The sequence below is a fragment of the Eublepharis macularius genome, chromosome 8 (genome assembly GCF_028583425.1).
Source record: "Eublepharis macularius isolate TG4126 chromosome 8, MPM_Emac_v1.0, whole genome shotgun sequence".
NCBI lineage: Eukaryota > Metazoa > Chordata > Lepidosauria > Squamata > Eublepharidae > Eublepharis > Eublepharis macularius.
In genome coordinates this window covers 16,640,827-16,654,306 of record NC_072797.1, presented here as the reverse complement: position 1 = coordinate 16,654,306, position 13,480 = coordinate 16,640,827, and the positions used below count along the sequence as shown (strand labels likewise).

Here is a 13,480-nt window from a genome sequence, read left to right as displayed (position 1 = left end):
TCAGACATGAATAGTCTAAACTAGGGGGGTGCACCTGAAAAAGATTTGGGTTTCCCGCTTTGAGTTTACCTGAAGCAGGAAAACAATTTGGTATAATCTGAATCCTGAAGCAGCAGATTCGGGTGTTTAAATGCTTTGGTATGCTCCATAAAGATTCGGGAAACTTTGTGGCGCACACCAAAGCTCAAAGCAGCACTTTCCTTGCTGTTTGCCTCTCATTGGCTGAAAAAAGGGGCGGGTGTTTGAAAGCAACATTTTTCTTGCTGCTTGCAAAATAAGCTTTGCTTCGGGATTCCCGAACTGGCTCAGCAATGCTGGGGCTGTTTCAGGAATCCTGAATCTTTCCATATTGGGCCCTGACTTGGGTTAAAAACCCAAATCGAAAACGTGAAGTGCACATCTCTAGTCTAAAGGGAACTCTGACTCTCAAAAGCTTATGCTCTGAAAATCCTGTTGGTCTCTAAGGTGCCACTGAACTCAAATCTTGCTGTTCTACTGTAGACCAGCATTGCGTCCTTTTGTTAACAACCTCTAGATGGGGCCTTGAGTTTTCCCAGAATTAAAACTGATCTCCAGACTACAAGAATCAGCTCCTCTAGAGAAAATGGCAGCTTCAGAGGGCAAACACTATGGTATACCATAGATTCTAAGCAAAATCCTTCCCACAATTCCATTCCCAGGCACTGCCCCCAAATCTCCAGGAATTTCCCTGACTGGAGGTGGTAATTCTAAAAGTGTGAAATGAAGATGAAGAGACAATTGCAGTAGAAAAAAACATCTTTAGTAATAGTACAACCCCTATGCATTTCACTTACAGCTTCGTCAGGGGAAATCTACCAAATAATACAAAATATAAAAATGTTTAACACATCATCTCAAAAGTTAATAAAACATACTAATAAAATACAGAACAATTTCACAGAGCATATACAAAGGCAATTCAAAATGAGTTCTTAATATCTAAACAACTTTTTTTTAATTATTTGGTAGATTTCCCCTGACAAAGCTGCACACGAAATGTGTAGGGGTTGTACAGTTATGAAAGATTCTTTTTCTTCTGCACCAATTGTCTCTTCATCTTCTTTTTGCCTTCTTCTTCACTGAATCCTACAAGTGTGTAGTCCTGCCTTATTCCACCTTGAAGCTACATATCAGAAGCAAGAATGCAGGCCTGATATATGACAGAAGTGTAGGGAACACTGAGATTTTGGGTGCTTCAGAGTACAGATGTGACAATTTAAGCTCTCCCGATGTTGCTCGAAACAGGCCTCAGGTATAACAAGCTATTTTGTAGAATCATAGAATCATAGGGTTGGAAGGTATCTCTAGGGTCATCTAGTCCAACCCCCTGCACAATGCAGGAAATTCAAAACTCTCTCCCCTCCCCACACCTCCAGTGACCCCTACTCCATGCCCAGAAGATGGCAAAACACCGTCAGGATCCCTAGCCAAACTGGCCTGGGGAAAACTGCTACCTGACCCCAAGGTGGTGATCAGCCTTATCCTGGGCATGTAAGAAGGGGCCATGAGAACTAAGCACGGATGTAACTCTTCCTGCCCTCCCTTTCATGATCTGCATAGGTTCACAGAATAACCTGGAATGTTGTCAAATAGCTCAATTGAACCTCCTGAAATGTTATGTAGCATTCCATGACCACTATAGCTTCCTCCCTCTACCCTTTAAATATATGCCAGATATAAGGTTGCTGGTCTCCCCCACTCCCAGCCTCCTCCCTCCCCCACCAATCACCTGGCCATCAGGGAGGGGGGAAACACGGGGGAGCAGGCGTGATGACATCACTCTTGGAAGTGACATCATTACATTGTGCAAGGAGCATGCACACGCAAGGACGTCCGAGAGGTAAGTCTCCCCTCTCACCGGTAGGGTAAGGGGACCAGGCAACCCTGGCCAGACACCCCTGGGGACTACATTTCCCAAGATGTACTGATATGATGCTGCAGAAAATGTGTACAAGAACTCAAAGAAGGGGGGGGGGCAGAGTATGGGAGAGAAATTCCTTACAGCAACAGCATTGTATGGTGGTGAAGATGGCCTGATTCACAGGCAACATACCTAGAGGACTCTAATCTCTAGTGTGCACTGATAATATCATGTCCGGGGTATGAAGTCGTAGATGGAAAACAAGCTACAAAAAGCAAAAAACCTTCTCTTCTGACCAGTGGAAGTTTTGTTCAATCTGTTTTTGGCTTCAGAGATGGCGCAAGCCATTGGGATTGTCCAGTTTTCTCTTCCCAACAGCCCTGTGAGGTAGGTTAGTTTTGAGAGATGGCAATTTGTCTACAGCCTCTACATGGACTATCAGATCCAGGTCTGAAACTCTGTCCATTCCCTTCCACATGTTCTTCATGTTTGTATTCTACCTTACTTCCTATCTGAGATTCACAACGATCAGGACAGATGCTCACCCAGTGAGCTGAATGAGTGAATCTCAACCTTGATTTTCCATGTCCAAACTTTGCACTGCACTGTTGGTGCCTTGATTCATCCTAGGGCATAGGTAAGAGAAAGAGGATTTCATATATTCCTACAGGACTGAGGAATCACAGTGTCTGATGCTACAAAACCTTCTCCAGCATCCAGGGCTGCTTGTGCACAGTACTGGCCAACTAATTATATCAACCGTGCAGATCTGGGGCTAGATTTCGTCCCTGCAGCTGTAACTGGATGATGAGTGCATTGCAAGTGCACTGCAAGTAGGGCCACTTGATGGGTGCATTGCAAGTGCGCTGCAAGTAGGGCCACTTGATGGGTGCATTGCAAGTGCGCTGCAAGTAGGGCCACTTGATGGGTGCATTGCAAGTGCGCTGCAAGTGAGGGCCACTTGATGGGTGCATTGCAAGTGCACTGCAAGTAGGGCCACTTGATGGGTGCATTGCAAGTGTGCTGCAAGTAGGGCCACTTGATGGGTGCATTGCAAGTGCGCTGCAAGTGAGGGCCACTTGATGGGTGCATTGCAAGTGCGCTGCAAGTAGGGCCACTTAATGGGTGCATTGCAAGTGCACTGCAGGTGAGGGCCACTTGATGGGTGCATTGCAAGTGCGCTGCAGGTGAGGGCCACTTGATGGGTGCACTGCAAGTGCGCTGCAAGTAGGGCCACTTAATGGGTGCATTGCAAGTGCACTGCAAGTAGGGCCACTTGATGGGTGCATTGCAAGTGCACTGCAAGTAGGGCCACTTAATAGGTGCATTACAAGTGCACTGCAAGTAGGGCCACTTGATGGGTGCATTGCAAGTGCACTGCAAATGAGGGCCACTTGATGGGTGCATTGCAAGTGTTTTGCAAGTGAGGGCCAGTTGATGGGTGCATAGCAAGTGTGCTGCAAGTGAGGGCCACTTGATGGGTGCATTGCAAGTGCACTGCAAGTGAGGGCCACTTGATGGGTGCATTGCAAGTGTATTGCAAGTGAGGGCCACTTGATGGGTGCATTGCAAGTGCTCTGCAAGTGAGGTCCACTTGATGGGTGCATTGCAAGTGTATTGCAAGTGAGGGCCACTTGATGGGTACATTGCAAGTGCACTGCAAGTGAGGGCCACTTGATGGGTGGATCACAAGTGATGGTCAACCAGGACTTCACATGGTTGGTGCCTGCTGGAATCATGTCCACAAAGGAGCTGGTGGCTTTCACACACCAAAGAAACATGCATCAGAAGCATAGTGACGGTATATGAAGCACCGATACATGGCAAAGGTGTGTGTGTTTTTTAGGAGAAAAGAAAGATTCTCAGGGCACTGAAATTCAAACCAGGTACAAAATTCTATGTTTTTTAGTATGATCCCAGCAGCTTGGAACCCACAAAGCCCTGCAAATGAGAGGCCTGTTTGAATATTATAAACAAAGTAGTTTCAATCCATTGCAGGTAGAAAGCGTCTTAATATCGACACTAATAGGAATGTCCAGGGCTGATCATCTTGTCACTCAACATGTAGCAAATGCCCTCAAGACCCCAAGAGTTCATTCTTTTGCTCTCTGCTACCTATGCGGTCAGAGCAGACTGTTCACCTTTGTCTGGTGGTTCTGCTGCTTTCTCCAGCCCTGGTTCACAAAGGAGGCCTCATTTGTATGAAACACCCTGTCTAAAGTGCACGGCAGAGTGAAATCTCCAGGCATTGCCTAACAATAATGAATCGTTACAATGCCTGTGTGTGGGTTTAGATCTCACCCCCATGTCCCCAGTGAGATGCAAAACGAATGGCACTGGATGGCAATGTGGGATTGCTTTTGTTTTCTAAAACTGGATGGTACAATCCCAAGGAAACAGAGGATACATTCTGCAATAGTCAACTGCTGGCACAGGACAGCACTCTAGGGAGGCAAAGGTTAATGTCCGGCACAGAAGCAATAATAAGATGGCTGTGGAGAGGCTTGGACCAACCAGTGTACCCATAGAAGTGTTACCGAGCTCCACAAATTCGCACCTGCTGTTTCAGGAGTGCATCTTTTTGAGAGGTTCTCAAACTTTTTTGGCCGACATCGGGATTTCATTATGCAGGATGGCGTTCAGCCTTACGGAGCATTAGACAGCCATGGTCTTGAACGCTTTTCTAAAGCTGGAAAAGCTAAGGATTAAAAATGAAAGCTGACATTGGAAGCACAGCAGGCGCACATCTGGACGCACCGCCTGAAGACTTAATGATGTGAAGCAGGGTCTTTCTTTTCCTGAGGCAGAACTGAAGATTATGGAGGGATCGTTCAATCAAGTTAGAAGAAGTAGACCCTGCATTGTAAATCTTGAACAGGAATTGTTTTATGAAAATGCTATGGGAACTGAAGATTCAGAGGGATGGCAAATAAAAATGGAACACATAGGAAGATCCAAGTTAAATGCCAATAAATCATCCATTAGGAGAGCATGGCAGCTAAAAGTAAGAGTCCCCTGTCCAAATATTACCTTTGTAGGTGGCCTTAAGCAAGTCACTCTTCTCTCTAATCTTAGACCCTTAGCTGGAGATGCCAGGGATTGAACCTAGGACCTTCTGCATGCAAAGCAGAGGCTCTTCCACTGAGCTACAGCTCCCCTCCCCTTGCAAGTACTCTAGGGGAGTACTTTGTACTTCCACTCTGCGCTTAGCTTTGTTAAAGGAGGAAAATGTGTTTGGCATTTACTGGGTACCAAATCTTTGTCCTGAGCCATCCCAGCTACAGTTGGGAATTCACATGAATATGATATTGTGTTCAGTCTTCTCTCAAGTGCAGAAAACTCACATGGCAGGGGAAAGACTTCTTCCTAAGTTTTCTGTCTGAAGGAAAATGTAGAAGCATTCAGTCATCTGAGCCTCACTTGCAGGCTGAAGTGGTGCAACCAGGTACAGGTTTTTCACTTCTGAGAAAGCTCTAGAGGGACCCTTCTTACATGCTCAGGGTAATGCTGATTGCAACTTTGGAGTCAGGAAGCAATTTTCCATAGGCCAGTTTGGCCAGGGAGAGCTGCTGCCAGTTTGAGCAAAGAATACTGACCCTGATAGACCAAGAGTCTGATTCAGTGTGCTTTCTTTGATGGGCCAAACTGAATGGAGAATAGAGATGGGCACAAACCGGAAAAAACCTGAACCATGTGGTTCGTGGTTCATGAACCATGAACCACGAACTTTCAATAACCTGCCCCTGGTTCACAAGCCAGTTAGTTTGATTCGTGAAAATGGCACATCCATGTCAGAAAATCATCACTTCCGGGTCAGCAGAAGGTTACTTCAGGGCCAGCAGAAGTTCACTTCCAGGTCAGCAGAAGGTCTGCAGGAAGTCCATCCCCTGTTGCCTAGGAAACTGATTGAATGGCACCTGGCTGTCTGCAGTGATGAACCAAAAAACCGAACCAAATGAACCAGCCTAAAGTTCGTGGCGGTTCGTTAGAAATGGGATCTGACAAACCGTGGTTCGCGAACCACAAACCGGCCTGGTTCGTGCTTAATTTTGGTTCGTGTTTTGGTTCATGCCCATCTCTAATGGAGAATGCCACCTCCATTTTCCAAAGGATTGAGATGCATAATTTTGAGCTAAGAACCTCTCTGAACTTTTAAGGAAATACACAGAGCACCAAAATAGTTCCTATGATCAGAAGACAAGGCAACACCTGTGGATTAGCCAGGCTTGGTAATGCATACAAATAGCTACACCTTCTGTTTCCTGCAATTTATGCTCTGGCACCCGGTTCATGCATGCCACTAACCCTGGGACCCCTGATCTACGGAACACATCCTCTGACTCAACACTGAAGTACAATCACTGTCACCCTGGGCTGGTGTTGACACCGCCATCCAGAAACTTGGAAACTGTTCTGTACAGCTAGGTACCCTGCAACCCCCCCTCTTTCTCTCTCACACGCATATGCATGCGCGCGCATGCACACACACACACACCAGATACATGGCATGAAAATATTCTGATGAGGCAGCTACTTTTAAGCTGGCAAATAGCGTAAAAGAATGGAATCAGCACAAAGTCGTTATTCTTGTCTTATTGCTACCTGCTTGCTTGACAGTGGTCAAAATGGCAGACGGCTTTATCATCTAGGGATGGAGGGCGTCCACTAAGGTCTACCTTACCCCCCTCATTTTCTACAGTTTCTCTTTCAGCAGATGGCTGAGCAGGAACATTTTTTCCTAAGGGTGATTTTTCAGCATTGGCTTTTTTTTCCAGTTCATTAGAAATGGGTTTCGAGAACAGAAAGAAGGATTCAAGCACGGCCCATTTGACAGGATGAATGGCGACACCCTCGTAATGTCACTGCACATGATGAATCTGAAGGGTGCCTCTTGCCAATCAATAGTATGTTCAGTCATGTAATAATGCAGAGACAGTGACTCTGAAATGAGTTATGGCAATATATGGTTTTGTACTTGCCTGCATATGGGCACAGATCTTGCCTTCAGTTAAAAATATTGGGTGCATCATGGAATTTATCTGGTGTGTCTCACAGAGTAAGTTAAAATCAACAGAAACCTTTACCAATCAGTAACATATTAATTCTACCTCTGATCTACTGAAATTAATATTCATACTCATAAAAGCATAGGGTTGGAAGGGACTTCTAGGGTCATCTAGTCCAATAAACTTAATACTTTTTCCTATCCTGCATCTGATTAAAGTTTGTGTTAAGAAATGTTTTCAAATGAGACACAGCTGGGTAAAGTATCTGTGCAGGATGGAATGTGGCCTGCCCCATGTTTCAAACATCTGTTTCTCATGCATTCAGCTTTAGCATGCCGTTGTGATGCATACCTGAGCCATGGATCTCTGACTCAATAGCCCCACACACCTAGGGGCTAGGAACCCACTTGAAGCACGAGGACAGCCAGAGAGAATATCACACAGGGAAGTTTACTTTATACATAAAGTGTCACTTTATACATAAAGTGTCACTCTCTCTCCCTGGTAGGCAATGGCAGGAGAAAACCCTATGGAAAGTTCAGCTATAAGTTCAAACTTATAAGTTATAAGCCATAAGTTCAAACTTATACTTATGTATAAAGTATAAGTTTATACTTTATACATAAAGCGTCACTTTCAAACTGAGCAAGATTGCTGTGCTTAAGGAATGGAGGCTGGGGGGAAAAGAGCTAAAAATCAACTAACAACAGCAAAAACAACCACAACAATAACAATAGCATTCTATTATTATTATTATTATTATTATTATTATTATTATTTAACCAGCTCTCTCTCCCTGGTAGGCAATGTCAGGAGAAAACACTATGGAAAGTTCAGCTATAAGTTCAAACTCTCATCCAGAGTTCTCGAACCGAGACCTAACCAGGCATGAGAAAATGCAACTGCTTGGCTGGCTTGTTACACATCAACGGTAATGTGCACAATGTTTTCATCTGGTTGCTTATGGACATATCTTGCTTTGACAGCTTAAAGATCTCCCTCTGTTCAGTGGGAGATTATGAGGCCAGCCCTGATTGGATTGCAGCAAGGGCAAACAAGGCTTTCTACACGAGAGTTTCATAGCCCTGGCTTGACAACTTCTTATGTCCTCGTTCCTTTGGGGTAATGTTAAATCAGGTGAGTTCCCTTGAGTGAACCCAACAGGATCCCTATGTCAGTACAGAAACAAGACAAAGGTCCAAAGAAAATTACCAACACATATTTCAATAGAAACACAAAATCTGTTCAGCAAATACCCCATAACAAATATACAGAATCTAATAGATGAGCATTTGATCCTGCTCTGGTTTGTAACTCTGGCTCCATTTAAATTTTTAAACTGTGGCCGATGCTGCCGTTGCAATGTCATAGCATGTTCACAGATATCTTAACTGCTCAGGAAGAAGCTCTCAGCCACAGTGGTGAGAGGTGCCCTGAGATGCTGATCAGAAAGTATGCAGGGAAGGTTGGATTTTGTTATTGCTTCCTCAGCAGTGTTTTCAATACCTCCTGGCTGGCAGGAAAATGAGGCAAAGTTCCTTTTGCAAATTTTCCTCTAAGCATGTATGGTAGGAATGGTGAAGACACCTAAATTCTGAACAAATTTACTGAGGAATTATACAATGAAGAAATTGAAATGGTTAGATTTTTGTATTCCTTGGCTCAATCATCAACCAAAAGGGAGACTGCAACCAATGTGTGCATTGTGCCTGCTATTTATTTCAACATACTGGAGCTGGAGAAAAGAAAAGAAAAACACTCTACTTACTTCTTCCTGTTCCAAAAGTTCGATCCACTGATAGTGTTGGGAATGGTACCGGTCGGAGGGTGAACTGAGGATGTGGGTAGCCGCATGTGGGAGATGGCAGGATTCCTGGGTACTGTGCACTTTCTAGCGTCGGGACTGGGATAGCACTCACTACAGCTGAGAAAAATAAAATACTTCAGTACCATGGACAGTGGTGGGAAATAAATGAGGAAACTCAGGTTGGGGACCATTAATGTCCTGGTAGAATTTATTAAGACATACGTAATGTTGTATTAGAGATACCATTCTGTGGCGTTCATAATTTGGACTCAGTTTGGGAGTTCCATTACAGGTCCCTCCCCCACCACCCCCATTCCTGGTTAGGGATGAGACTGGATTTTACAAGCTTGAGAATTTGAGTTGCATATCCTCATTTCAGTTTTGCTTCTTCTTGGTAAGAAATGAACCCACACAAGTCTCTCTTTTTCACACCATCCTTTGATTCTTGGTACTGAGTCTTCCTTGTAAAAAGGTACATATTCATCAATGTTATTTGTGTGTCAGCTGCATATAAATGGCTTAAAATAGTGCATACTCAGCTGAAAAACAGCATAAAAGACAAAAGAATAATCAATGACAAACAGAAATAAAGTGGGTCAAAATGGATGGTTGTGAGAACACATGGAATAAACTCATCCCTTCCCCACACTTCCCAATTCTCCATGGAGTCTTGGAGGAATTACCTTATTCTTTTTTTCCCATTATATATTTTTATACGTTTTTAAAAAGACAATAAAAAGTAACAAAAATTAATTATAATATTTAACTCTCTTATCCCGGAATTCACGGAAATGTTTCATATTGTGTAACCTTCGTCTCTTGAAAAATATATAGGGCATGAGACTATTCGAAAGGGTTTGATGCTTTGATCTGTGATAGTTATTTCACACACCTAAATCATTAAACTAAGGCCTGGTTTTTTTTTTTTAATTAGGGAATAAAATTATTGGTCCCACTACTTTAGACTGCAGGTAGAGAACCACCAAACTGAATGTTCTTCTTTCCAAATATATTACCTGAATGTGGAGCACTAGAATATCAGACAGAAAGCTAGACAAAGAACCCTTCTCCCTGAGATATGAAAATTTTGTTGTTGATGATGCTGTATTGGAGGATCAGCCTCAGTCACAAGCTTACAACACACAGCAACAGTCGCTGCGGCTGAAGCTTCACCGACATGGCTGCTTTCTCCAGAGCAGCTCCCCGGGAGCAGGCAGCCTGCAGGATGCCCTGGGAGAAAGTAGCAGTTCCCCTCCCCCAAATGAAGCCCTCTTGTGACTCTTCAGGCAGCGATTCTAACAGAGAGGGGAAGGACTACTTGGACTTCACTTCCCAGGTAACCTTGCAAAAAAATCTAGTGTTCTCCACATGAATAAAGTCACTTGTAGCTTTGCTCTGTGTGTCTGCAGGGAACACCAATGCTGAGGTGGGGAGGATCCCTGTCTCCATCATGGCTCCATGACTCATGGCTTGGAGCCTCCCAGCCTTTTTATGACTGGCCCCAAGTCCCCAGATATTTGTGGTTACCTGGGTCCACACTGGCAGCCATTTTACGACGGTGTGGTTCTCAATCCTTAAAATTCCAAAAAAGATCAACAAGTTCTTTAGCCAAAAATAACAATCATGCTCTTGGCTTTTAAACCAGTAGGGATTTTGAAGAGTGAAAAAAAATACAGCATAAACAAGTACGGAAGAAACTTCAACAATATGTAACATTGGAGATGGTGAGACTCACGGACTGATCCTTCATAAGGGAAAAGGAGCATTCCGAGCATGTCCATATTTTCATCTGCGAAACATCAGAGGGCTTGTAATGGATTCATGGAAAGGGGAGCTGACAGGTACCGGAAACGCTGTGTGTGTGTGTAGTGTGTTTATTTTGGGATGGGGGATGGAATTGGGTAGAACGCCTCCTAATCAGGCAGACTCTAGCTGCCACAGCTGGCTTGAGGGAGATAAAAGCCGAACCATTCCATCAAGTAAAACTCCACAGCTTAAAGGAAAGAGACACATGATGAATTAAATCACAAATGAAGTTGATGCTATTTATTATAAAAGCTGATCAATTAGTGCTTGTTTCAAGTTTTAAAACAGCCTCCAAATTAAGAGAGAGGCATGATTTAATGGCAAGGAGTAATTGGAAGATGCCCAGTGCTGTCAACTCAATTGGTATTGCAAGGAAGGCAAAGTTAAAGCATGGAATTAATTTTCTTTGCTTTTTCAAGAAAGGGGATCTATCATGGTTCATTTCTTCTCCTCATTTGCTTATATTGGTCTGTCAAAATTAGAGTGACACCTACTTAACACACTCCTCAGCTACCAAATAGGAAAAGACAGAGGATGTGGAACTCATCTTGATTATCCACAGAGCAATCCCATGCAGAGTTACTCCAGTCTAAGATCATCAAAGCAATGGGTTTAGACTGGACTAACTCTACATAGGACTGAGCTATCTGCTCCTTGAACAAGCATTAGAGAAAATGAGTTTATTTTGCATAGATTTCACTCAAGAGTTTCTGGATACCTCTAATCTAGCCATTATTAACACAAGGACCAATGGCAATGGTATAACTCCCAGAGGAGGTTGCCCCAGCACCTGTAGGTTTTCTCTGTCCACTGCTATTGTATTCAGTGTCCTAGTGTAAGAACTCTCCTATCTGAAATAGTTCCTGACATGAATAGCCCAAGCATGATCAATCTTGTCGGATCTTGGAAGCTAAGCAGGGTCGGCCTTGGACAGTAATTGGATGGAAGCCCTCCAAAGAAGACCAGAGTTGCAGAGCCAGGCTATGGAAAACCACCTCTGTTAGTCTCTTGCCTTGAAAACCCCAGCAGGGGTTGCCATACGTTGGCTATGACTTGACAGCACTTTCCACCACCAATTCAAACAGTAAACACTTGGTTTTGAGTCTGCCTCCCCGCTTTACAGAATCCCGTTCCCACCTCTCAGAAGCTGCAGGCCCAACCTTGTCGCATCATAGGGTATAGGAGAAACAGTCTAAGTAGCACCATGAACAAGGAATGATTCAAAGGGCTTTCCTCTAATATTTGTTGTCACCTATGTGTATGTCAGTCTGCGTTCCGGCTCAAGTGGCTCACCCGACAACTGTCTTGGGTTAGAAAATGGCCACAACCTTATTGATTACAGCTTGATGGAGCATTGGCCTGGCATCTGGGCTCGGATCCCCGTTGGCATTGGAGGGCCACCCTGCCGACCGATGCATCTTCTGCCAGTCCCGTGCTAGCCCAACACAGCAAGTGTCATCCCCTGCCAGCACATGCCAGGCGGTCTTCTCCTTTTGCTCCGTCGGGGTGAGCAGACCCCTGGCCCACTCAGCCTATTGGGATCTGGCCCAATGCCACAAACCCGCCACTGGAGGAGAGCCGGAGGCCCGACTCCCGTCAAAGCTCCAACTGCTGCAACCAAGAGTTGGAGCCACTTCCCTCCCCTAGGGTTCCCAACGTAGATGACCAGAGGAAAGTGAAAACCCCCAAGGGGCCCCGGCCAATCTGGCAATAAAAGTGATTCTAGATAGGAGAAAAATATGTTTGCTGACTAAATTGTAAATCTTGGGCACTGGCCAAGTGTGGAAAAAAAGAGAACAGAGAAGAAGTGTTTACATTACCCCGAGCTCCTTTGAAGAAGGGCAGGATAAAAATGTGATAGAAACTTCTTGGAAGAAGATGACGAGCCTATTGCACACTAGATCCAGAGGAGTTAGCCGTGTTAGTCTGTAGTTACAAAATAGTAGAGTCCAGTAGCACCTTTAAGACTAACTAAATTTATTGTAGCATAAGCTTTCGAGAACCACAGCTCTCTTCATCAGACACATGAGACAAAGAGAGCTGTGGTTCTTGAAAGCTTATGCTACAATCAAGTTGGTTAGTCTTAAAGGTGCTACGACACTGCAGACTAGTACATCCTGTACATGGGAGGGAACAGCATACTGGGTGGTATCTACAAGGATGCTTCAAGGAGCTGAGGGTGTACTCCTTGCCAGGGAACCTTCCATGCTCAGACCTCTGCAATTCTCCAATGTTCCCCAGGAACTTCAGTGATGGAGACACCTGGAGAGGTGACATCCTTGGGCAGTACAGCGCTTCCTTGGCAGTATGGCACACCTCTGTTCCCAGCTTTGTTCCAAAAGATGGGATTCTAATTAGGGTCAGGTTCTTCAAAGATGTACCAGGATGGGTACAGAGATGAAAGATTACTCTAAAAATCTTTGATGGAACACCTCTGTTCCCTAGCTGCTCAGTCCTCCTAATTCTTTCATGGAGAACTCCCCTACCATTTCACCAACGGAGGACTTGGACCTAACTCACTCCTCAGGTACTTTTTCCTGCTGGTCAGTTTTCATTTCTCCACTCCTGCGGCAGCCATGGTGAGCTGGAGAACTTTTTGGTGGTTGAAAAAGTGATTATTGCTTTAAAATGGCAAAAACATCTCAAGCGGTTATTAATGTTTAATCAGGTATTTTAGATTTGCTCCAGTGTGTATTTGTATTGTTTTATTGTATGTTATTTATTATTCTGTAGTTTTACATTTTAATACTGTTGTAGCCCACCCTGAGCCTACTTGCAGGGAGGGTGGGCTAAAAGTTGAATAAACTAAACCAGGGGTCATTTCGTAGAAAAAGAGCTGGAGGAACTCATTAGCATAACTCATTAGCATAATTCATTACCATAACTGATTAGTGTATGCCATGTCCCCTGACATCGCTGGAAGTGTGTCATTGGCATAACTGATTTGCGTATGCCACACCCCCTGACATCACCTATCCT

General features: G+C 44.3%; 1 protein-coding gene and 1 non-coding gene across 2 annotated transcripts in view; both read right to left on the bottom strand.

Moving 5' to 3' along the window:
• The window catches only part of DCC (DCC netrin 1 receptor), an 814,397-nt gene that overhangs the window by 23,863 nt on the left and 777,054 nt on the right, over nucleotides 1–13,480 (bottom strand). Inside the window, exon 26 of the mRNA XM_054986644.1 lies at nucleotides 8,657–8,812. Within this exon, the coding sequence (XP_054842619.1) occupies nucleotides 8,657–8,812 (156 nt within the window). The remainder of the gene's footprint in view (nucleotides 1–8,656; nucleotides 8,813–13,480) is intronic.
• TRNAA-UGC (transfer RNA alanine (anticodon UGC)) lies at nucleotides 4,967–5,038 on the bottom strand. The gene has a single exon. It is a non-coding gene; the product is annotated as a tRNA-Ala (tRNA).